This window comes from Lepisma saccharinum, chromosome 16 (genome assembly GCF_977018435.1).
Source record: "Lepisma saccharinum chromosome 16, izLepSacc3.1, whole genome shotgun sequence".
Taxonomy (NCBI): domain Eukaryota; kingdom Metazoa; phylum Arthropoda; class Insecta; order Zygentoma; family Lepismatidae; genus Lepisma; species Lepisma saccharinum.
Genome location: NC_139244.1, coordinates 59,473,053 through 59,498,529, shown reverse-complemented (window position 1 = coordinate 59,498,529; position 25,477 = coordinate 59,473,053). Strand labels below are relative to the sequence as shown.

Genomic DNA, 25,477 nt, shown 5'->3' with positions numbered 1-25,477 from the left:
TACTCCTTGATTTGCGAGTGATCACTTCTCTATACTCCTTGATTTTAACCACCTTCAGCAGTTCTCTGAAATCTCCCTCACTGGTACCTCAGTCAAGCTGATTGGGGTGCTTTCGAGCATGTGGTGCAACTTGATGTCCACCTTGCGTCAACTTTGACACCAATCAACACCCTACATAATTTTTATGCCACATGTGGACTTGCGAAGTGTCGCCCAGTCCCCTGGTGGTCTGCAAAAATCAGTTCAGCAATGAAGGACCATAATCATGTGTTCCATCACCTAACGTCAATTCCACTGCTGCCAACCTTCAGCAGTTCCAGTTTTAAGTGTGCCTGTGCCCATCAGCTCAGTTGGTCAATTAAGAAGGCATGCTGGGTTCAAATGCATGTTTCCTTTCATGAAGCAGGCTTTGTCCAAACATGTTTGGACTAAAGTATTTTGCATCCAGGGAGATGTATCCTTTCCTTCACTGAGTGTACTACAGCATAATTACCAGCCATGTTTTCATCGTGAGAAGAAACGACAAGAAAAAATGAAACTTTTCTGAAGTAATAACACTGAGCCCTATAGCTCTCCATTCAGCAAATGTGAGTTAAATAATGCACTGTGTAGCTCTAAATATACCACTCCTGAGGTAGATAGCATCTACAATGAGATGCTGCGTCATCTGCCCAACACAGCTAAGAACTTCCTTCTCACCATCTTCAACAGCCTTTGATTGGAGGATACATCCCCTTCCTCATGGAAGGGGGCTATTTTTGTTCCTATCCTTAAGCAGGTACACCACAGGCTCTAGTTACATGCCGATCGCCTTAACTACCTGTGTTTGCAAACTGATGGAATGTATGGTCAACAAGCATCTCACCTGGTTCTTAGAGCTTGGAGGTGGGCTCCTTGATTAGCAATTTTCATTGTGGGTTTTGCACTACATAACTGTTCCATGCTGAATCATTTGGTTCAACTGGAAACTCATATTCAGGATTCTTTCTTGAACAAGGACCACTTACAGTCTTCTTTGACCTCCAAAATCCTATGACACAGCACGGCGATTTGGTATCCTCAAGCATCTCCACTTGTGAGGTGTTCGTGGCCACGGTGGCATACTTTATTCAGAATTTCTTGTTTAACCGATATTTCCGTGTACATGCTGGGAACTCCTTTTCAGGCCCTCGTCTGCGGGGGAACGGCATCTCACAGGGTAGCATTCCGAGTGTAACTCTGCCATAGCCATAACAATGTCATGGCAAACATTATTGCCCCTGCATGGCCTCCCCTATATGGACAACCTCAATATCATTTGCTGCTCAAGGAACCTTGTGTCAACTTCACATCAGCTCCAACTCACTATAAACCATTTGATTGAGTGGTCCTCCTAAACTGGTTTCAGCTTTTCATCCGAGAAATCCATGTGCGTTCATACCTGCCACCTTGTCCCTGACTTGTACACTCCTGTTCAGATCAAGTGGCACTTCAACTGTCCAATCTTATGGAGTGTGCCACTTTATGTGAGTTGGAGTGTACATGGGGAAATCGCCCCTGCGTTTTGTGAATGGGGTTTGATTTCTCGGCCTAATTTCTTATAAGAACTTTACCTGGTAATCTCACTTTCGCCAGTTAAAGTTCTCATGTCTAAAGTTCTCACGTCTCAAGGTTCTCAACCTTCTACACATTTTATGTCATAAATCTTGGTTGGTGATAGAATGGTACTATTCCTCCTGTACTCTTTACTTTTCATGTCAAAGCTTGATTATGAATATGTTGCACGTCCTCGATATCACATCCTTGTCACCTTTCATCATTCTAGTATTTGTTTACGTTCTGGTGCATTTCGTACCAGTCCAGTTGCGAGTTTGTGTGTGGAGCCATTGCGTCTTTATGAAGGCAATGACTTATTTTTAATTACTACCTCCATCTTCACTCAATGCCTTTGCAGCCATCAAAGCACACCATCTCAAATGAGAGAAGGTTGGCTATGTACTGGCTGTATCCTAGTTCCACAAGGCCATTCGGTACATTCAGATCGGATTCTTTCAGCACTTAATATTGATGATGACATGCCTGGTGGTTTCTCCACTCATTCTGCTTATCTCAACTTGGGAATTTTCTGCACCTTTGGTTGACCTATCTTGCTACCCTCCCAATGGCAGAAACCCTATTGGTCGAATACCAGCAGCAGTTTTTAGAACTATCGCAGAATTCCAATTTTAAAGTTTTTTTTTTATACAGATGGGTCCAAGTCAGTTGAATAAATTAGTTGCACCTTTGCTGTGTAACTCTGAGAGTTACAATTACTCTTTATATTCTGCATGTTCGATATGCACGGCAGAACTGTATGCAGACCTAAAGGCCCTGGACTTGGGCGATGTTCACGCTTTTCAAAGAGTCTTTGTATGCACTGATTCCAGAGTCTGGAATCCTGGACTTCAGGCATCCTGCTAAGGAGGATGCAGAGCATCATTCGATGACTTATGCCCTTATCTGCCAGAACTGAAGTCTGCTGGGTTCCCAGTCGTGTAGGCATCAAAGCAAATGAAGCAGCCAATGCTGCTGCCAAGTCTGTTGATGCAGATGGTGATGTTCTCGTCCACCATCTGCCAGGAAGAAACCTGTAAAATGTTTTTCATTGTTCTCATCTTGACACGTGGTAGGAGTAGTGGGATATGGTAATGAGCAGGGTAAGAACGGTACATTTTAAAACTAGCTTCCCTACAGCTACAGCTACTGTTCCAAAAATATAGCTTCCCTAGAGCTTACAGCTACATTTACCAAAAAGTAGCTCGCTACACTACTCCTGTTTACTACTTTTGCATAAAAAGCTTAAAACAGCCATATGTATATTCAAAAGAAGCCGATGATAGTTGTAGTTACTGGAAAATAGATTCTGTTATTTATTATCATGGTCTCCTTCATTGGATAATGTTGATAGCAGTGTTACTTCAGTTATTTATTTTTACTACAGTGTAAAGAGAATAACTTGCATGTAATTCACATATCAATTCAAATTTGATATCTGAATATTGCAATTAGGGTGTTACCAAAATTAATGATACACAAATCAAATTTGGTAGGATTATTTATGTTTATGTATGAACATATTTTTCTTGAGAATAAATATTTAATATGAAACTGATATGAAGGCAGTATTTTGAATGAAAAATATATCTCACCGACTCTTTCAAGGGTGATAATTTTTGTGAATATGATAGACAACCAGATTTTTTGAATATCTAGATAATTATGATTGATATTCATCATTAAGGTAAAATAATTCTTCTATAACTGTCATTTTCACCAAAAATGTATGTACAATAATTTTAAAAACTACACCATAAAAACATGACCTTTGCACATTCTTGTGTCTCTCTCTTTTTAATTTAAGGTAAAAAAACAAACAAAAAAAAAATAACAATACATCCAAAGTTGGGAGACTAGTAAGGCACTCAAAACACAATCCAGAATGTTGATACGTCAGTGGTTCCTGACTGTTTTGTCATCTGCTCTTTGAGAGTCCATTTTACTATTCGTACGGAGAGACAATGTGTGGGGCAGTTTTACCATCTGTTCAGATTTTAATAATGACATTCGTACTTTTTACAATAGCACAAAATATATTGAGGAAACATAGTGAAATTTTAAAATTTGTGAAGAAATATAATGGCGAAAATAATTGTAATTCCAGAAAGTGTATGTCTTTGGTTCTTGTAACAATCATTTATTGCTGGTGAGATCTTGTATGCTGGCATTGATCAAGCTGTTAACGTACTAAGCCATTTATTCCAGGCACTAATTGAATGCTCGTTTTTTGCACTGAAAGTTATGTTTTTCACAGTAATTCATTGCTGTCTCTTACACCATGGATATCCACAGAATTTTTGCAGGGGTGACACAAACGAGGCATTTTTCTCCCCAAAATAGCAATACAACTAAAAAAACTTAGCTGTTAACTGAAATATATTCATACCTGGATACTGTATTAGAATTATTCAGATACTAATGAAATAAATTATGCAGATATCTATATTCTGCAATCTCAAGATATTTAAAATCTATCCATATTTCCATGTAATAGACTTTGTCTTTATGAACCTCCTGCAAAAGTAAGCGTTATTGTTTATTTTTATTTTACGTTGTTGGCACATTCAAAATGTACCTCAAAATGTCGAGAAGAAATATAGCTGTAGCGAAATTTTTGCTACAATTTTGAAAATGTAGTGCCACAACAGCTGCAGCTACAATTTTTGTAGTTAGCTACAGTAGCGACGCTACAAGTAGCATGCTACTTTCGACCACTGGTAACGGGAAACAAGGTTCATGCTATCAAGCATTGCTCGTACTGTCCCTCCCATCGAGAAGAAGTCATTTGAACTCAACTTTGAATTGGACACAGCTGTCTCACACATCATAATTTTCTGCAAGGGCTCGACCCTCTGCTGTACTCGAATTTCCTTAGTGAAAGTGTTAACCTTCCCAGTTATTTATCACACATGTTGGGAGATGAAGAGTGTGTTTTAACTAATGTTTTTAGCTTTGTGAGAAGATCGGGCCTCTCCAATCCCTCTGAAGATTTTTTCGTCTGTTCTTGCCTTTCTAATATGTTGTGTATGCCCTGTGCAGGTCCCTTTACAACTTTGCACTTTTAACCCTTCTCAAGGGACTTTTTACACTTTTTTTTAACTCTCATGCAAGTATTTTAGATAAGGGGATATTTCCCCATATACATTGAACAGAACAAAATGATCATATGTGCTGATGCAACCAAAAAATTTAATTCAATCAATCAAATTATAACCATATGGAATTTTATGGATATTTTTATATTGTTAAATTGTTATGAATTTCCTTTTCCATTTAAAGACAATTATTAGGCATTTCCATAAAAGGAGTAGTCATTGTAAAACATGTTCCAGACAAAGTTTTTTTCTTTTAAATTAAGATACTTTTCAATAAAGCACCAATCAACAGCCTCCTCCTCCAAAAAAGAATGATACACACGAATTTGTGGGGAAAATAGATATTAATTCATACGATATGCACATTGTATGGTTGTAAGTCATAATATAGAGAGTGTGTATGTAATACATTAATAAATTAATAATTTGACTCTTACCTTATGCACTAGAATTTTATTTTGTAATTGTACTTTTTTCTTTTTTAAAGACTCCTCTCCATGTAAGCAGTGAGCATGGATATGTGGAAAATGTCAAATGCCTTTTGGAACATAGAGCTGATTTGGTGGCAAGGGATAACAATGGGCTTACACCACTTGATATTGCTGAAAAAGGGGATCATATGGAATGCATGCAGATTCTTAAGGAGGCAGCAGGTGAGTACCATATGTGTAAAAAGTTGTGGGAGAATTTAAGTCATATGTGCTTGTAGAAGTTGAACATGAGATTCATCTGACAAAATTTATTGCTACTATCAGGGAATTAATTCAGAATCCCTACTTACAATGAATATCTTCACGAATCCAGGCTTGTCACCTGTGGATTTAAGGATTTTTTAGCTGTGAGAAAGGTATGTTCTCGTTGGATCCCACACAATTTGACAAAAACTCAAAAAGACGCTCGAGTCAATTGGTGCAAACAAATGCTCAATAAATACAATCGTGGTGCTTCAAAAGATGTATATAAGATTGTAACAGGTGACGAATCATGGATATATGCATATGAGCCAGAACGTAAACAGCAGTCGACTGTATGGGTGTTTCAAGATGAACGCAATCCAAAAAAAGTTGTTCGCGCTCGAAGAACATCGAAACAAATGGTCGCCTGTTTTTCGGGAAAACTGGTCATGTGGCAACTGTGCTTTTAGAGGAACGTAGAACGGTCAACTCTAAATGGTACACAACAATTTGTTTGCCAGAGGTCTTCGGTCAAATACGGAAAACAAACGCTGTCGGATCATTCTTCATCAAGACAATGCCAGCTGTCACACATCTCGTCCAACAACCGACTTTATGAACAGTCAAACAATCGAGTTGATGGGTCATCCGCCGTACAGTCCTGATTTGTCACCCAATGACTTCTTCTTGTTCCCGAATGTCAAGAATAAATTGCGTGGACAACGATGTTCGTCGGCGGAAGACGCCGTTGATGCGTTCAGAAACCTTATTGTGGAGGTGTCTCAAGAAGATTGGAAAAACTGCTTTGACAAATGGTTCGAACGAATGCAAAAGTGTATTGACCATAAAGGAGAATACTTCGAAAAACAATAAAGCAGTTTTCAATGTCAAATTCCTGTTTTTTCATTGTTAGGCTCAAAATATAAATAGTGACCCTCGTACAACAGTTCTTTGAAGGATGAATGCATAAATGTTAGATTCATTTGAGTTTTCTGTGTTCTGTTTGCCAATCATAATTAAGTGCTATGATAACTTGCTACTACTACTTACTACTAACTGAACATAAACATGCAGTGGCCATATTGGAAGCAACACTAGTGCTAAAGTAATAATTTTAATCACGTATAGCCTTTGTGAAATTTGAATATAATTACTTCTATGGATGAGCAGATGAGTTTTGCCTCATGATCTCATTTCAGAAGGTTTTTTGTTCAAGTCCCAACTAGATTAAAGAGGTGCCATTGTGTTTTTTTATTTCATGCAATAATTATTTATCCTATGGTTGTGATAAAAGCCCATTTTAATGATAGAATTGTTACATATACTTCCAAATATTTTAGCAATTTTTATATAGACACTACATAAAGTTATTTTGTCTAACATTTTGGTTAGTGTTTGTATCATTATGTGTCATATCCTACAACCATTTAACCCAGTCTCAGACTTGCTTCTTATTTCCTACATTCGGTCTTCGTATAGTCCTTCCAAAAAGATGGCAAATTTTTAATATTCTTGAACATTTGGTTTAGAAAATACAGCAGTGTAAGGTTTGCTGAAATTCTCATCTGACAAAAAAATTGCAACCGTGTATTCATTATTTCAAAACCTCATTGCTACTTACTCAAGGGTTAGAATTTGTTGAAAACTTGCATTTCTTTTAAGAAATAAGTGAACTTGCTTGGAAATGTAGAATTTTGTGAAATTTTAGTAAGGTAAGGTCAAGTTCCCCATGCACATGACACTGTGTCATGAAGGCACAGTAAGGAATGTGGTGGTAGGCACCCCTATCATGCCCCTTGGTTCCTGCAGGAGATGTAGGGTCTCACCTGCAAGCAAACATAGCACAGAAAGTTTTGTCATTTCAGGATAAGAAGAAAGTTTGCGTCAAACCGATAGTCTTTCTCAGAACATCTTTTAATATAGTTTCCAAACATTCCATAGGTTATTAACCTTTAGCTGCCAGAACCTGCAGATATTCCCATTGAAGATGGAGGCTTTTTAAGCGCACACTTTCAAAACTTGCTACTGTCTCTGCGAAGACAGTGACTGATGGTGAACTATTTCCTATATCGTCGCTCAATGCCCTCACATCTTTCATATTACGCTGTCTCAGACGATAGTAGGCTGGCAATGTACCGACTTCACCCTAGTGTCACTAGACCATTTGGTGTTGATGCAGACGAGATCCTGTCAGCACTTGGTGTTGACAGTGATCTTCCTGGCGTCTCTCCGCTCATTCCACCTCTCCCGACCTGGGAGTTTCCTGCACCTTCCATCGAGGATTCTCTGACTGCCCTTCGAAAGGGAGAAACACCAATGGTCCTATACCAGCAGCGGTTTTTAGAGCTTCCCGCGAAGCACCCCAATTTTAATGTATTTTATACGGATGGGTCCAAGACAGTTGAATCAGTGGGTTGTGCTTTCGTCCAAGATTCTCAAAGTTCCAGTTACTCTCTACATCCTGCCTGTTCCATCTATACGGCAGAGTTGTATGACATTCTAAAGGCACTGGACTTTGTAGACATCAATGGTCTGAAGAAAGTCCTAGACTTTAGACTCTGGATTCGCTATATTCCCGGCATCCGGTAGTGCAATGCATTTTTAGATGGCTTGTGTCCAGTGACGTGCGGTGACGTCGACACTTGGGGTAGCAGTCAGTGGCGTGCTAGGGGGGGGGGTTGGTGTGGGTCACACCCCTCGCCTCTTTAGGGCCCAGTATTCCTAAAAAAAAGGAAGAATGCCAATAACAGGAAAAGATTGCAAAATGATGAATGAGTACTAAAATAAAGTACACATAACCCCCACCCACATTCTAAAATAAGAAACGATTTGATTTGACTCTAAGCCAGAGATCCTGGGTTCGAATCTCGGCTTGGCCACCGGTATTCTTTGTGTGTGTCCCTTCATCAATTTTATCGTACCAAAAGTGGCGGAAAAGCGAAGTAAAATAAACCAAATCGAGCAATCAATCAATGATTTGATTTCATTTTTGTTACTTAGCGTCGCTTTTTTGTCACATTTGGTTAATTGCGAAGATGATGCGATAAAATTAATGAAGGGAGAAACACAAAGAATACCCATGCCCAGGTCGGGGTTCGAACCCGGAACTCCTGGTGTCATAGCACGCTGTGATAACCACTCCCCCACGGTTGGTTGATTTGATGTTTTAAGTGCACAGAAACAAAACAGGTAACAAAACACGACACACTTTTTTGTAGTTTCTTCAATGATATTCATTTGACTTTTTGAGTTCTGAGTAACATTTTTCATTCCAAATTATTTCATTATTCACTGCAACACATAGGACAAGAATGTGCACACATCACGGGTTCGAATCCTGGCCTGGATTGTTCATATGAGGTCCCTTCATCAATTTCATCATATCATCACTCATCCTCATTTTCGCGATAACCAAATGTGGCAGAAAAGCGAAGTAAAATAAACCAAACCAACAACAATATGAACACGAGTTCTCTTGCCCAAATAATTACATCCGTATTTATGACTGTTAGAGGACAAGAGATTAGTATATTTAAATAAAACCCTACTAAAACCAGAGTGAGAGAGAGCCTGAGCATATATTTGTAATTTAATCATTATATATTCCATATTTGAAAAAGAGAAAGCATAACATTATTGTCTGCACATAACACGTTCCCATTTCATAAATAATAAAACTACATCCCATATTATACATATGTACATATTGTACAATGTGTAAAAGATTGTGTAAATACAGAGAACGTAAGTACTGCAGAAAATTTTACCCTGAGTTCTTTAGAGGATTTACAAAAAAAATCTGTGAGAACCAATCCCCTTTCTGTCCTATAGGAGATAGACTGGGGGACCTGAAAGTCTGGACTTTCAACCATTGCAGTGGGGGGCGAGGGGGCAAGGGAGGTAGAGGTAGAAATATTCATTTTCCTTCGGCCGGCCGTTTCTACCTGGAAACTGGTCAGGCTGAAGAAGAGCGAGCTAGGGTATCCAGTCAGCTTTGCCCGCGGATCGCACTGATGGACGAGAAGCGCGTGGAAAAGAGTGCTGCAAATGAACTGCGGCTTTAAGAAGACAATAAATATTGTGATTTGAATATAATTCGAGATGTGAGATTGATTGATCTATCTCTGCTAGACTAGCTACTCCTCAGTGCACGTCACTGCTTGTGTCTTTATCTGCCAGTGCCGATTATTGCTTCTGTTGGGTCCCTAGCCATGTGGGCATTCAGGGGAACGAAGCAGTTGATGCTGCCGCCAAGTCTGCTGATGCAGACGTCGACGTTCTAGCCCACCTTTTGCCAGCTAGCAACCAGCAAGAATTTGCTTCGTTGCTCACTTCTTGACACTTGGCAGGCCGAGTAGGATATGGAAACAGGGAACAAACTTCATGCTATTAAGCCCACCATAGGTGCTTGGCATTCCTCATCCTGTCCCTCTCGCCGAGAAGTTCTTCTAACCAGAATGCATATTGGACACTGCCGTATAACGCATGGTCACTTGCTGCAAGGGTTAGACCCTTCATTGTGTCGTGTTTGTAATATTGTTTTAAGTATTCGGCATATTCTCGTTGAATGTGCCTATTTTGCATAACTCCCGTCAGAATTTTAACCTTTGCGGCTGTTTGTCATCCCTGTTGGGTGATGAGAACAGTATTTTATCAAATGTTTTTATTTTTTTGCGAAGAAGCTGGACTTTTCCACCATCTGTAAGGAGGCTTTTAGATTTTTTATGACTTTTTAATGTGTTGTGTTTGTTTTATGCAGGTCTTTTTTACAACCTTGCACTTTTAATTTTCCTGAGGGGCTGTATACACCCCTTGTTTTAATCACTCAAGTCAGAATTTTAGGTAAGGGGTTATTTCCCCGAATATATTGAAGGGTGCAGAATGGCCTGAAGTGCCGACGCACCCAAAAAATTTTAATTAATTCATTACAAAGTACAAAAAAATCGTAGCTCGAGAACTAGTTGTCATTAGAGAGATGAAATTGGTTTTGTTTTCTTTCTTAAACATAAAACTTTTAGTGGAGGTAAAATTTATAAATTGTGCCTCCCAATAATCAGTGTTAAAGGTAGAAGAGTAATAAGATTTTTTTTTTTTAAAAAAAGAAAGATGTACCCTCCCCTTCCTCATAAAGACCAATGTGAATGGAAAAAAATGCAGTATGTAGCGGTGGTACATTCATACAACCATGCAAAGTTTCGTTGGAATCTCACTGATACTTCTTAGCTAAAAAAAATAGTAACATTGTATAAAGCAGCAGTGTTGCCAGCATATGGAACAATTTCCGGAATTTCGCTTCTAGCGTCGGTCCTATGGATGTTGGATGGATCAAGTTTGGAAGGAAGCATGACAAGAGACCACTCTATGAGTATATGTAATGCCCGTTCTACAACTTCGGGGAAAAAAGAGAGAGAAAAAAAAACTAACAGAAATTAGTGTGTTAAGAAATTCTGCGTAATTACTAAATATTTCTAATTTTGGGCCTTTGCCCCTTCTTCTGCCCTGGACCCTTAATTATCGCACATTGTCTAAAATTTTGCTTTTTACTCATTCTTACATGTAAAATTCAAATTTTTCAAAAATATGCAGTAGTTTAGATGTTAGACCCATTTATCTTCAATGCTGCCCCATGACTGCTCACTTTTTTGTGAATGGGCACTGGCCATGCAGACAGTTATAGTAGGCTTACCATATTTTTTTGGGTCCAACGCAACCCAGGACATATTCGCAATCAACTCATTACTGCTGAATTTCAGTTTTTTTTTTTTTACAAAAATAAAGAATGCAACACGTTATCGAAATTAAATGGTGAAATAACATTTACATTTATTGCCTCGGTTTTGGTTCTAGCAGATGAAAAGTTTGGGTCATATAACTTTTTAACCAGTGTAGAAGTGCAGTCTGATGTATTGAAACTGAGTTTGTGTCTAGCAGTGTGGTATGGAAATGTAGCTTCTTTAGCAACACATTCCAGATCACTGTTATTCTCATCTTTGGCTTCAAAAAAATCTCTTATGTTTGCTGAAGCAGTAGCATTAATAGCACTCCTATGTTTAACTGCTTTCGTGTGGTCTTCAATGTCACCTCTTCCTTTATGTGCGAAATACTCCATTACAGGGTGTACATTGCACACGTTCACTGTCACTGTTGTTACACAGTTTGAAGATTTTGTATTCCTGCTGCAGGTTTACGATAAATACACACTTTCTTTTGGCCATTGCCAAATGCAAAGCCCTTGTAAATAGTTATAATTATAAAAAACGTGTACACTATTTACTTCACATGCTTGCAAGACCACCAAGACGCTGACGGAAGTACAGAAACGGAACCGCTCGGAAGTCGATATCTTGAAGAAAGAAAATGTATAATCGATCCTTAACATGGATCGATCCTTGCTGGTTATAAATTCTAGTCGTGAATACCGGTAGCTATTTCCATGTTCAGATTCTCAAAATCCCAAACATTTTGCAATCCCGAACAGCACTATAAAACCAGGACTGTCTGGGCTAATCCCAGATGTATAGTAAGCCTAGTTATATGGACCCAGGTGTAAGATAGCTTTTCTCACTCTTTGGGTTACATGCAAAGAGTAAACTCAGCAAAAAATCATAATTTACCTTCCCACTTTCTACAGACTTAGGACTGTCAGATGAAACTCCATAAATATTTTCTTTAGTAGTGTAGGCTGTGTGTTATTGATCGGTAACACAAATTTAAACAAATTTTGAAAACATTTGAGGATGAACATTAGTATTACTATGTTACTTCAAAATATCATAAGTATCAGTGGCCAATGTGTCATTGCAAAATCTGTGTGAAGTAGTGGCAGGTAGCATCTTAAAAATTGCAACAATTGTATGTATTCTTCTTTTGAACTATCATTTGTTTTGTCACATTGGGGTTTAAACATATGTTTGGTTGTCAGAAACTATTTTTTAGTTATTCCAAACTTTTTCTCTGAAGAGTTAACAGTATTTTCGACTGAAAATAGGTTTTGAAAATGGGGTGCTGAAGAAAATTAAGGTGTGTGCAAGCACCCCCTGGTGCCGTTCCTGGGAGAGAGGATGCCCCTTTAACTGAGCAGGCTTAATCAATGGGGGTTTCACCGACACAAAGAATCTTGTCATTCTTCTTCTTGAACTGTCACCTTTTCAAACTGTGGTGTTAGGTTGTTTGCGTGTGTTCCATTAACGTTGAACCTTGAATGTTTTTTTAAAACTAAATACAGACACTTATAAGTTCTGCACACCCCTACCAATAAGCTCTAAAGCCAGATTATGGATCTAGGTAATTGTTATAGCGGTTGGCAACTGATCTCTGGCAAACTCACATCGTTCCGCCAAGTGACAAGTTTCTGCGCAGCCTAAAGTCAAAGATCAGGCTAAACCGAATGCGCTGTAGTTGCTCAATTGTTCTCATGATCTGGGCTATCACTGGAATTTAAACCAATATTTGAACCTGGGTCTGGAAGTACAATAGCCAGTACTCTTTATCACCCTCCACCACGACTTACCAGAACACCACATCTTCTATAATCAGTGATTCAAATTTGTTAAAATACTTAATACTTCATTAGTGGCACTATTTCCATCAATAGAACACCTGGTTACAAATACTTTTTGAAATCAACAGCAGTTTCAATCTGGTGTGGTTAAAATTATGATTTTGCTGTAAAATACAGCACAAAAATCAAGTGAAATTTAATTAAAAAAAGTTTTATATACAGTGTGTTTCCATGATCATGTAACAAGACTTTCGGGGATGATGGTGAGGGACAAAAACACCAACGGTCCGTAAATGCCTCATTCAGAAGTTATAAGCAAAAAATGTTGTTATAAGTTAGAAGAAGACTCTACACAAACCTTTCTTCTGCTATGTGAAATTAACATAGTGGCTTCCACTTTACTTGTAACTCCAGTCCCGATTAGCCCATCTGAGCATAAAATGATCTTAACAAAATGAAAGTTTAAGCAAAGTTTGGGATGCTTATGAAAGTGGAAAAAAAGACTGAAGATCTCGGTTTGTAGCTTTCATAAGTACAGGTGGTGGACATTGAAACTGAAGCACATGGAATGCAGACACTATTAGTATGGTGGCCACAGGTGGCCAGTACAGCAGCAACACGTCTGGGGAAGGACCTGCACAGTGGTGAGAGGGATTTACAGCCATTCCTCCTGAAGCACACCAATGGACAAGTTCACGGCATGTTGTTGGTGGAGGGAAATGTTGCCACACGTGATCCTCCAAAAGACCCCATAAGGGCTCAATAATGTTCAGGTCTGGCAACTGGGTGGGCCATGGCAGATGTTCAACCTCACATTTATGCTCATCGAACCACTCTGTGACCTATTTATCATCCTGGAATACTGCACCACCATCCAGGGAAAATATTTGTACCATAGGGTGCAGATGGTCCTACAGAATGGCCATATAGTCCTTGAAAGTAACATGTTGCTTTTGAACGATCAGTGGTCCCAAGAACTGCCACGATACTGCACCTCACACTATCATGGATCCACCCCTATGTTTCACTCTGGGCACTAAACAGTCTGGTTGGTGTGCTTCGGATGGACTTCTCCACATGTAAACTCTTGCAGATGACGGAAAAACATTGAAGGTGGTCTCATCCTAGAACAGGGCATGTTTCAGGCCATCTAACGTCCATGATTTGCACTCCTGGCATGAGTCAACTTGCTTTTTGAGGGTTTTGGTAGAAACAGGTTCAGTCAAATGTGTATTCAATACTGCAGTGACTTTTGCAGCAGTGGTTTTAACCTTTTTGGGCACAATCCTCTTCGATACCCTGACGTCCCTGTCAGACAGCATCCACTTCCCCCGACAGTTAATCCTCTTGGATGTGGTTCGTTCTTCATTCTGGTATGCTGCCATAACCCTTGATGCTGTGGGTCTTGATATCCTTTAAATATTCACAGTCTCCATTACTGATGGACCGGCGAGACGACCACCAACAATTTCCACTCCTTGGAAATCTCTTGTGTTCCCATTCTACTGAGCGAAACCGAATATTCAACGTGAAGTCCAGCTACTACTGTCCCAATGTGACTGGTAGGCACACACTGATGTGCTCAAATGCCCGCTATGCTGTGCATGTATCACAGGTGAACCCTCCAGCAGTTTGTTCTATTATCACCAGTGTTTCAGTTTCATTGTCCATCACCTGTACATTACTATGCACTATCATTACTGTCATACTTATCAAGCCAAGATGAATACATTTATGGTTATTGATCAAAATTGCAGCATCCTGCTTCGAAGCAGGCATGACAACATCACAATAAGCACTATGGCATCTGCTCTGACATTCTTGGAGACATTCTGATGACATCACAGGCTGCAAGGATTCTTGCTAGGAGTTCATCTTTGTTATCCACAGATGTTTCATATGGGAAACTTTTTATGTAACCCCACAAAGAAAATCAAGCCGGTAAAAAAAGGTAAAGTGCTCCCCTGTGCTTAGCACCATGCCATGAAGGCGTATAGGGGGTGTGGGGGTAACGCCCCACACTTTCTTGATCCGGTCATGAGTGGAGGTGATGTGATCAGCATCACGCCCCTGACCACCTTTACCCCCCCCCCCCAGGGTTTCCTCCAGGTACCCAGTTATTCGACGCTGGGTGGGTGCCAGGACCGCTTCCAATGTTAGAAAAGTTCCCGGATTTGAACCGGCCGGGGATCGAACCCGGGACCTTTAGCATGGTAGTCAGATGCGTTACCGACTGAGCCACCACAGCCACCCCTAATCAAAATCAAGCAAGGTCAGATTCAAATTCAAATTCTTTATTTGCGTGGGCGAGGTTCAGCCTGAGGCTGTTCTGCCACCTAACCCGCCACCTAACACTGGCCAAGGAACAGAACCTCCTCTCCCATCCCTCTTTGAGGGAAAGTCTGATCGAGATATTCATGAGCACCAACTACAATGTATTGGCCGCGGTGGCTCAGTCGGTAACGCGTCTGACTACCATGCTCAAGGTCCCGGGTTCGATCCCCGGCCGGTTCAAATCCGGGAACTTTTCTAACGATGGAAGCGGCCCCGGCGCCCACCCAGCATCGAGTAACATGGGTACCTGGGGGAAACCCTGGGGGGTAAAGGCGGTCAGGGGCATGATGCTGATCACATCACCCCCACTCATGACCGGATCAAGAAAGTGTGGGGCGTTACCCCCGCACCCCCTATACGCCTTCATGGCATGGTGCTAAGCACAGGAAAGCACTTTACCTTTTTTTTTACCAACTGCAATGTGAGTGGGGCCCCTTTATGTTGAACCCACATGGATTGACGAACATTTGCATACCCTTTTTGTCACAGTGGTTTTGGCTTGTAACTTTTGAGCTAGGCGTTTCCAGACAGGGGTTCCTTATCTCATGTTGGTGCTTTCGTTCCTCTCCATCATCCTTGAAAGTCTGTTACATGGTCACAGAAACACCCTGTATATTGTGTGTGTGTGTGTGTGTGGAATTGTTTGGGTGTTTGACTATGAGTCAACATTTATGTCCGTCACATTACAAGATGACAAGCCTTACCAAACCTACAAAGATAGATATTATAACACCATGTAACAAAACAAAAAAAGTTTTTTTTTTTGTTTAAGTGAATTTTTGTTTTGTTTATGATAAATTAGGTCAAAACTAATATGTATGTGGTATTGCTACCTTCATGTAATTATTTTTCTGGTAATGGTGGTCAATTATATGAAATGTATTGGTTAACATGAATTAAGCATATGAAAATTCATGATAACATAAAACTGTGCAACCTAGTATTCTAAAATCTGTTTTGTTTTTGTTTTGGAGGGTCGCAGCATGTAAGGATGGCATCTTCCCGTAGTTGTAAGCATGATACAGACAGTTTTTGCTATGTGTGTGGCGTCTTCCTTAGTTCAAAGGCACTAAAACATGGGATAAAGGAGGGCAACAACTTCTGCTCAGCGTTCAAATCTTATTTCGGTATGTCTGTGGGAGACCAAGACAAAAAATGGGCACCACATGTTGTGTGCAGGTGCTGTAGATCCACTCTCAAAGCCTGGTATAGAGGAGAAAACAGGAAAATGAAATTTGGCATACCTAGAATTTGGCGAGAACCTATCCAACTTCTATTTCTGTGTTGTAGACTTGTCCCATCACAAGAGGGGTAAGAAAACCTGTGTTTTTGAATATCCTAACCTGCCATCATCTCTCCGTCCCATTCCACACATTGAGGAGCTTCCTGTTCCTCCTCGTCCCCCAGTATGGGATGAACGTGTAGATACCAGTATTGAATCGGATACCGACATCTACCACGAAGAAGGCCTCTCAGGGGATGCAAATGATACACCTCACTTCCCCACGCAAACTGAGTTAAATGACTTAATCAGGGATCTAGGACTAACAAAATCCAATGCAGAAATTTTAACATCGCGATTAAAGCAGTGGAACCTATTTGATAAAACCTGCAAGATATCCCTCCAGAGGAAGCGTCATCATACTTTCTCACAATACTTCACTCTCACAGAAACAATATGCTATTGCCACAGTGTGGATGGCCTTTTCGAAGAAATAGGGTTTGAATATAACCCAAGGGACTGGCGGCTCTTCATTGACAGCTCCTGCAGGAGTCTTAAAGCTGTCCTCCTCCACAATAGAAATGAGTGATCATCAATTCCAATCGCTCATTTCACTCATCTAAAGGAAGATTACTCCAGTGTTCAACATATTCTGCAGGTGGTAAGCTATGCTGAACATCAGTGGGAGGTAATCGGTGACTTTAAAATGATTGCATTTTTGATGGGCTTACAAGGGGTAAACACAAAGTATCTTTGTTTTCTCTGCCTTTGGGATAGCAGGATTACAGGTAGACATTTTGAGACTGTTGAGTGGCCATTAAGGACGGAGTTAGAGATTGGACAGAAAACCATGAATTGGGAACGCCTTCTCAAGCAGGAAAAGATCCTAGTGCCTCCGCTGCATATTAAGCTTGGTCTCATCAAGCAATTTGTGAAAAGATTATTACATACAAATGTGGAAGCTTTCAAGTACCTCCAGACTGTTTTTGCCAAACTATCCAAGGCTAAGATAAAGGGTGGAATTTTTGTGAGCCCTCAAGTGAAGAAACTTCTTAACGCTGACGACTTTATCAGAAAGCTTCGACCTGTTGAAAGAAATGCCTGGAATAGCTTCAGGGACATAGTGAATAGTTTCCTGGAAAATTACAGAGATGTAGTACAGGGTCTTCTGAATAACTACAAAGCAATGGTTATGCAGAATGTCTCTAAAGGTGCATGTACTCCACTGACGTCTAGATGTCTTCAAATCCCATATGGGTGCATACTCAGAGGAACAGGGCGAAAGGTTTCATCAGGACTTACAATTGTTTGAAAGAAGGTACCAGGGACAGTATAATGAGTGGATGCTGGGGACTGATCAGAGAAGCTGATGGACATCTCAATATGAAAAGTAGGAAAACAACACATTTTTAGAGACCTTATTATCTTTACATGAAATGTACAGGTCTTCATGTACTATAGTCCTTTTTTTATATTTCTTCACTCCATTTTGACATGTGTTCAAACTTGTTTATCAATGTAAACCAGCTCTCATTGTCCCAAATACATGCATTTACTAAAAAATCAGAAAATCGTTCTCATTTCATTAAAAACAATTTCTCACATATAAAATTGTGTTTTTCTAGTATTTTGTAGTAAACTGCATCAGAAACAGAAAAAAATTTCACTTAAACAATTTTTTGTTACATGGTGTAATATAACGAAAGTAAATTCAGCATGAAAGTTTCTATAGAGAAGAACACTACTAAAATAAATCAACGTGCACATATTAAGAGAAAAGAATACTCTGAAAGAACCATAATTCAAAATAAAGAGAAAGGCAAAAACATCACCACAGATGTACAAAACGGGTAGAGAGAAACAAATACAGGAGTCACATAAGCAGTAGACTAAGCAAAACAGGAATTCCTCTAATTTCTAGTCATAACCTTGAGATTATTCCCCTCTAATCATATAGAGTTACAAGCTCATTTTCAAACTACTCATAAGAATTTAACAAGTGTATTCCTGTAACAGCGAGGTACTATGTTTGATAGTCTGTCATAAGAGGAATGAAACATATTATAATAAACAATAACCTTTGGCAGGCCTTGCAGTGGTAGCATCGTTGCCTTGTTATCAAGGGGTCCCGGGTTCGATACCTGATGGAGGTACATATGGTTCGGATTCCACTTTAAACTGTAGGTCCAGTCCCGATTAGCCTTACTGTGCATAAAGTGGACTTAAAACAACAACTCGATCAATCAATAACCTTTGGTGCAACAGCCCGTGAAGGCCAGGGCCTAGCTACCGACTGTCGGCCTCACTCCCACATGCCGAGGTGTGAGATTATTCAACCAGTTGCGGGGTGATGTGTGGTCAGCACGGCAAACCCACAGTTATTGTTGTTGATTTCCATCATGCTACACTACTCATTTGTAGCTCCCCAATTTCCTCACAGTGGTGGGTGGACACCGGTCCCATACACATGCCGAAATCTCACGAGAAAAGTTGTTACGCTTTCCCTCAGGAGACTTGAACCTGTGCGCATCCCGTAGCCGGAGTCCAAAGCGTGATGCTTTAGACCGCACAGCCACGGAGCAGGACAAAACATAATATTAGGTTTCTGCGAGATGTAAATAACATTGTTATGTTGCATTTTAAATTCATGTGGCAATAGGAGGTATGTTCAAGGTATTATATATCGGTTTAAGAAGGAACACATCTGAGCTCAGTGATGTATAATTTGCAATTTAATTAATGCAATTTTATAATTGAATTTTCAATGCTCTATTATTATTGCAATTTCCTCTTCATAGAAAAATGAACAAGCCCTCAAGAGAATAATCAGCATGTGTCCTGTAGCTCGAACCCAAAGCCTGATACCTCAGACTACATGACCACAGTTCAGAACAGTAATAACACATATGTATCTACTCAATGCAACTGATATGTAAAATCGAAATTAGACTTTCAATTGAATGAATTGAATACAAGGGTCACTATTTATATTTTGAGCCTTGGCAACACTGATTGAAGTTAGGTGCGATTTGACGTTTGCACAGAATCGTCTGGCATTATTGACCATAACGTACTTCAAATGTTTTGTCAATAGCTTCATTTGTGTTGTTTATGTTGCCTTGGAGATTGCGCGACAACAATAAAATGGAATTAACTCATGAACATTTTCGTTCGATGATTTTTTACGATTTTCGACGTGGATTATCAAGACAAGAGTGCAACGATCAACTTACTTCCACATTTCGCGATGAAGCCTCATCCTTTGCCACTGTGAAACGCTGGTATAACGAATTTAATCGTGGCCGCCATTCGCTCACCGACGAGATTCGCGAAGGTCGTCCAAAATCAGTTGTTGTTCAAGAAAACATTGATGCTGTGCAAAACATAATACTGCAAGATCGTCATGTGACATACTGTGAGATTGAGGCAACCATAGGCATTAGTTCCACGAGCATATATAAAATATTACATGACCATTTAGCTGTGAGAAAGATGTGTTCTCGTTGGATCCCACACAATTTGACAAAAACTCGAAAAGACGCTCGCATCAATTGGTGCAAACAAATGCTCAATAAATACAATCGTGGTGCTTCAAAAGATGTATATAAGATTGTAACAGGTGACGAATCATGGATATATGCATATGAGCCGGAACGTAAACAGCAGTCGACTGTATGGGTGTTTCAAGATGAACCCAATCCAACAAAAGTTGTTCGCGCTCGAAGCACATCGAAACAAATGGTCGCCTGTTTTTTCAGGAAAACTGGTCATGTGGCAACTGTGCTTTTAGAGGAACGTAGAACGGTCAACTCTGAATGGTACACAACAATTTGTTTGCCAGAGGTCTTCGGTCAAATACGGAAAACAAACAAACGCCGTCGGATCATTCTTCATCAAGACAATGCCAGCTGTCACACATCTCGTCTAACAACCGACTTTATGAACAGTCAAAAAATCGAATTGATGGGTCATCCGCCGTACAGTTCTGATTTGGCACCCAATGACTTCTTCTTGTTCCCGAATGTCAAGAATAAATTGCGTGGACAACGATTTTCATCGGCGGAAGACGCCGTTGATGCGTTCAAAAACCATATTATGGAGGTGTCTCAAGAAGATTGGAAAAACTGCTTTGACAAATGGTTCGAACGAATGCAAAAGTGTATTGACCATAAAGGAGAATACTTCGAAAAACAATAAAGCAGTTTTCAATGCCAAATTCCTGTTTTTTCATTGTTAGGCTCAAAATATAAATAGTGACCCTCGTACTATGAATTTTATATTGCTTAGAAATAGACAAATTAATTGATTTGGGAATATTTTACTAGTTTGTTACTCTTGTGAAACAGCAAGAAAAAGAGATTTTTAGATTCTGCATAAATAAATTGTTTTGAAATGTGGTTAAATGTATTTATACCAATGTGTTTCAAGGGGGGCGGGGGGGTCTCCACAGATGAGAACACTATATTTACAAATAGAGAAGGGAGAAAATTTTAACATAAAGTCCTAACAACACACTAATTTTTAAAATTCATTCCATTAATTCAACATTATAAATTAAAGCTGAAAACAAAAATGAAAAAAATGCAAGGTCTTTGTGCTAAAACTTCATTTTTCTGCATTAAGCAATAATAACATGCCAATTATGTATCCTGAATATTTCAAATAAGTTTCAGGCACACTATGGAAAGAAATTTGTAATGAATTGATATATTCGGGATACTTCTCAATTCCTGAATTTCAAAATCCAAACTGATATCTGCAAATTTGAACTACCCATGGCTACAAAGATAAGAAATTCCATTTTTGAACTATACTTTAATGCAGTGTGATGTAATGGAATGGGATAATCATACAGTCAGGATATTATTATCTTACTTTTACTTATTGGACTTGCGTGTTTTCAATTTTGAGTTAGATATATTATGCACAATTCATTCATTATAAAGTTGGTATTTAGTTAACAATTGCTTGGTTTTTAGATAGTGATGGAGGCATTTTATTATATCGTAGAATCTCTCAATTGTGATAACAAAATACTAGAAATTTATGGAGATTATTATTATTAAAATGACACATCATACATGCATTAAAACAAAATCTGAAGCTGTTTTTTTTTCTTTACTTTGATAAGTTATTAATGAGCAATTCTTTCCATTGGATTCTTCTTACAATTATTTTATTAATTTTTACCTCCTGGACACCTGAAAACATGTTCTTCTCTCTTGTTCAATCAGTGGTAAATTCAATTGGCATTCAACTTATTATATTGAAATTGATGATGACTAAAATTTCAGTTTGTTTTGAAGCCATAATTGCAAAATTATAAAATAAAATGCAAAAAATCAAAAGGAAACTTAGCCTAGTTACAAAATTTGAATATTTTTTTAGGTATATAAATTTAAGAATGCTACATTTTCATTTTCTTTCAGTTAATTTTGTTTTTTAAAAAAAGTGTGTTAAAACATAAAACTAATCTAACATCTGATTGATTTAGTCTGAAAACTCTAGTTATAGCTTGCAATATACACTGAGTGCTCACTGGATTGTGACTACCTACCTAATACTTTCTTGGTCCATCGTTGGCTTGGCAGACGGTCTGAACACGACGTGGCATGGATTTCCCGAGGAGCTGATATGTCTCCACACGGGGATCTGACACCATATATTCCTGATGGCATCTCATAACGAGCCGACTGATGTCGGTGCAGGATGCATGGTTCAAAGAGCTCGTGGCACCATGCATTATTGTCCTGGAATATGCCGTCCCTGTGTGGGTAGAAGTGTTGCATTGTGGAGTGTACGTGGTCCCCTAACACCACCTGATACACAACGGATGTCACATTGCGGTCCATACACACCAATGGTCCCATGTCAAGAGAAGCAACTCCACACCATACAGCCGCCCCTGCCTGTACAGCACTCACCATGCAGGAAGGGTCCATCCATAGCCTTGTGCTGTTGGCACCATACACGCACATGCCTGTCACAGTGGTGTAGCAAAAACCGTGATTCATCGGACCAACACACCCTTTTCCAATCATCCACGGTCCAATCAACATGCTCGTGGGCCCAAGCGAGATGAAGTCGGTGGTAATGCTTTGTAAAGAGTGGGTGACGTGTGGGTTGTCTGCTATGGAACTTTATGCGTGCCAGTGTGCGCCACACAGTTGGGTGGGATATGGGTGTTGTGCATCCACTGTTGTGGATGCTGATGGTACGTTCAGCTGTCATGATCCGTTTGACTTGATATTCTCCCTGCAGTGTCACCTTCCGTATGCCCTTGCAATTCTACCTCTTGGTGGTCGTTGCCCTATTTTCTTGACACTCTCTGTACACCTTCACTACACTGGATCAGATGCATCCGACCAGTGTCGCTGTCTGGGTTATTGATGCACCTGATGCTCGGACGCCCACAATCATGCCCGCTTGGAACGACATTAAATCCTGACCACCTCCCACTTTAAAGTGTGCTGTTCGACCAACATGTAACATTTTGTCTATACATTCACCACGGTACTTCCAGTTGGTGTGTGTGTGTGTGTGTGTGTGGGGTCATGTGATCAGAGCAGCTGCTGGGCCGTTCTTTGTTGTTGGGCAGGGTGGTCGCAATTCAGTGAGCACTCAGCGTATAACAGAATTGCTTTGCTTACAGTTGCATTATGATGTCAGACAAATATAAACTTACTGAAAGTTAAAGCTAAACGAGATTGTTTGGTAGAACTCACTGTGCAGAACTAATTTCTTTTAGTTTGATTAAATAAGTGAATAAGAAATCCTAGGGTTTCAGTATTATTATTGCTGTTATTATTATTATTATTATACATAATAAATGTTTGACTACATGTTAACACATCAAGCAGGTTCCAAGTTCGCACTTTGTTTAGGCAAATGTTTTTTCAGTTTTGAGGAACTTCAAAATTTTGAAACCCAAACCAGGAAGAATTTAGATAATCATTGATTGTTGATTGATATGGTTTATTTTACTTTGCTTTTCTGCCACTCCTTGCTAATTGCAAAGTTGAGGATGAGGGATGATATGATGAAATTGATGGAAGGACACTCACAAAGAACACCCATGGCCAAGCCGGAATTTGAAATCGGTGCCCCGGAATCGTAGCACAGAGAATTTACACAAAAACTGAGTAATCTTATCCAGTGCGGCGCCCAAGGAGAGAGTTGGTCTGTATCATCAACCACCTTTGGCCCAGTATTCCTTTTATATACCGCGTGAGGCACCTAAAAGTACCACCTGAAATAGCGAAGAAACCAGAAACAGTAGCGATGTGAGGTTTGCGGGAAACAATAATATCAAATGGGGCTCGTAAATCGGAGGTATGGGGTGGGTCGAAAAATATCGACAAATGGGGCATCTGGAGCAAAGTCATATTTTTTTAAATGGAACGATATACAATAACATGCATAATATAAAAGAGCACACGCAGAGAAACACAACGCCGTTGGTCTCATGCATCTACTGCACATAGGAACGAAGATATGGCCATGTGAAAATATGTAAACAAACTAACAAGTGGCCCACTTGACCGTCAGTACCACGGCATGTACAAGTATGAGATGTCGGAAGCCATTGGACAAGATGAAGACAGAACGTGTTAAAGGAAGAAAAAATACAGTAGACATCATAAGCACCATGTATTTGACAGTGTTACAGCATAATGAAAATGACCATGACAGTATGTCGAAGAACCACTGCGTAAGAATCGAAAACCTGTCAAAGTGTGTTTTCAAAGTGGTGGCCGTCAGCTGCGATACAGGCAACGAGGCGCCCACGCAAAGATCGTTGCACAGAATGTAGCATCTCATAGGGAATGTCCCTACAGGCCGCAGTAATGCGGTGTTGCATATCCTCTGGAGTTGTTGGCACATCCCGGTAGACAATGTCCTTCAGCTTTCCCCACAGGAAAAAGTCTAACGGTGTCAAATCTGGGGAACGAGCGGACCATTTGACAGGCTCTCCACGTTCAATCCAACGATTTGGAAATGTATTTTCCACACATGCTGTAGCGCATCTTGCACTGTGAGCTGGGCACCCGTCATGTTGGTACCACATGTCCCTCCTTGTCTGAAGTGGTATGTCCTCCAATAGTACAGGCAGTTCATGTTGTAAAAACTGTATGTATCGGTCAGCATTCAGTGTCCCTTGTATAAAAAAAAAGGGCCAATGAGATGTTCACCCACTATACCACACCACACGTTCACACTCCATGGGCGCTGTTGTTCCACTTGGCGAAGCCAATGTGGATTTGTCACCGACCAATAGTGCATGTTCCTTAGGTTGACATTTCCATGATTGGTAAAAGTTGCCTCGTCAGTGAAGAGGATACGTGACAAATCGGGTGTGTCGTGTCGTATCGTAACAACCATGTGCAAAACCGAACACGGTCCACAAAATCATTCCCGTGAAGTTCCTGATTTAGGGAGATATGATATGGGTGAAACTTGTGTGTGTGCAGAATGCGCAATACACTTTGTTGACTCATCCCAGCATCCCTGGCAATTTCACAGGAGCTAACGTGCGGATTCACAGCAACAGCGGCGAGAACATTTGTTGCACCTGCCTCACCTGTAGTTGGCTTGTTCCGCACACGTGCACGTGGTGTTACACTTCCGGTGTCTCTTAATTTAATAAATAACTTACCAAACAGACGTCGAGATGGCTGTTGTCTGTCCGGATATCTCTCTGCGTACACACGGTAGACTTCTGAGGCATTCTTTCGGCATTCCCCATAAATCAGGATCATGTCCGCTTTTTCTATGTTTGTGAACACCATAATCTTCGCTCTTACCACTACGACTGCTTGCTATGAACTAACACGATCTCGTGGACCTGCTATCAAAACTTGCTCTGCATAACTTGCAGTTCCGTCAGGCACCTGAGAAGTCTTACATGCCGTGGTACTGATGGTCAAGTGGGCCACTTGTTAGTTTGTTTACATATTTTCACATGGCCATATCTTCGTTCCTATGTGCAGTAGATGCATGAGACCAACGGCGTTGTGTTTTTCTGCGTGTGCTCTTTTATATTATGCATGTTATTGTATATCGTTCCATTTAAAAA

General features: G+C 40.0%; 1 protein-coding gene across 1 annotated transcript in view; it reads left to right on the top strand.

The window, feature by feature from the left end:
- Nucleotides 1–25,477, top strand: part of Lrrk (Leucine-rich repeat kinase) — a 280,688-nt gene that overhangs the window by 35,900 nt on the left and 219,311 nt on the right. The window contains exon 5 of the mRNA XM_083138226.1: nucleotides 5,158–5,323. Coding sequence (XP_082994352.1) covers nucleotides 5,158–5,323 — 166 coding nt within the window. The remainder of the gene's footprint in view (nucleotides 1–5,157; nucleotides 5,324–25,477) is intronic.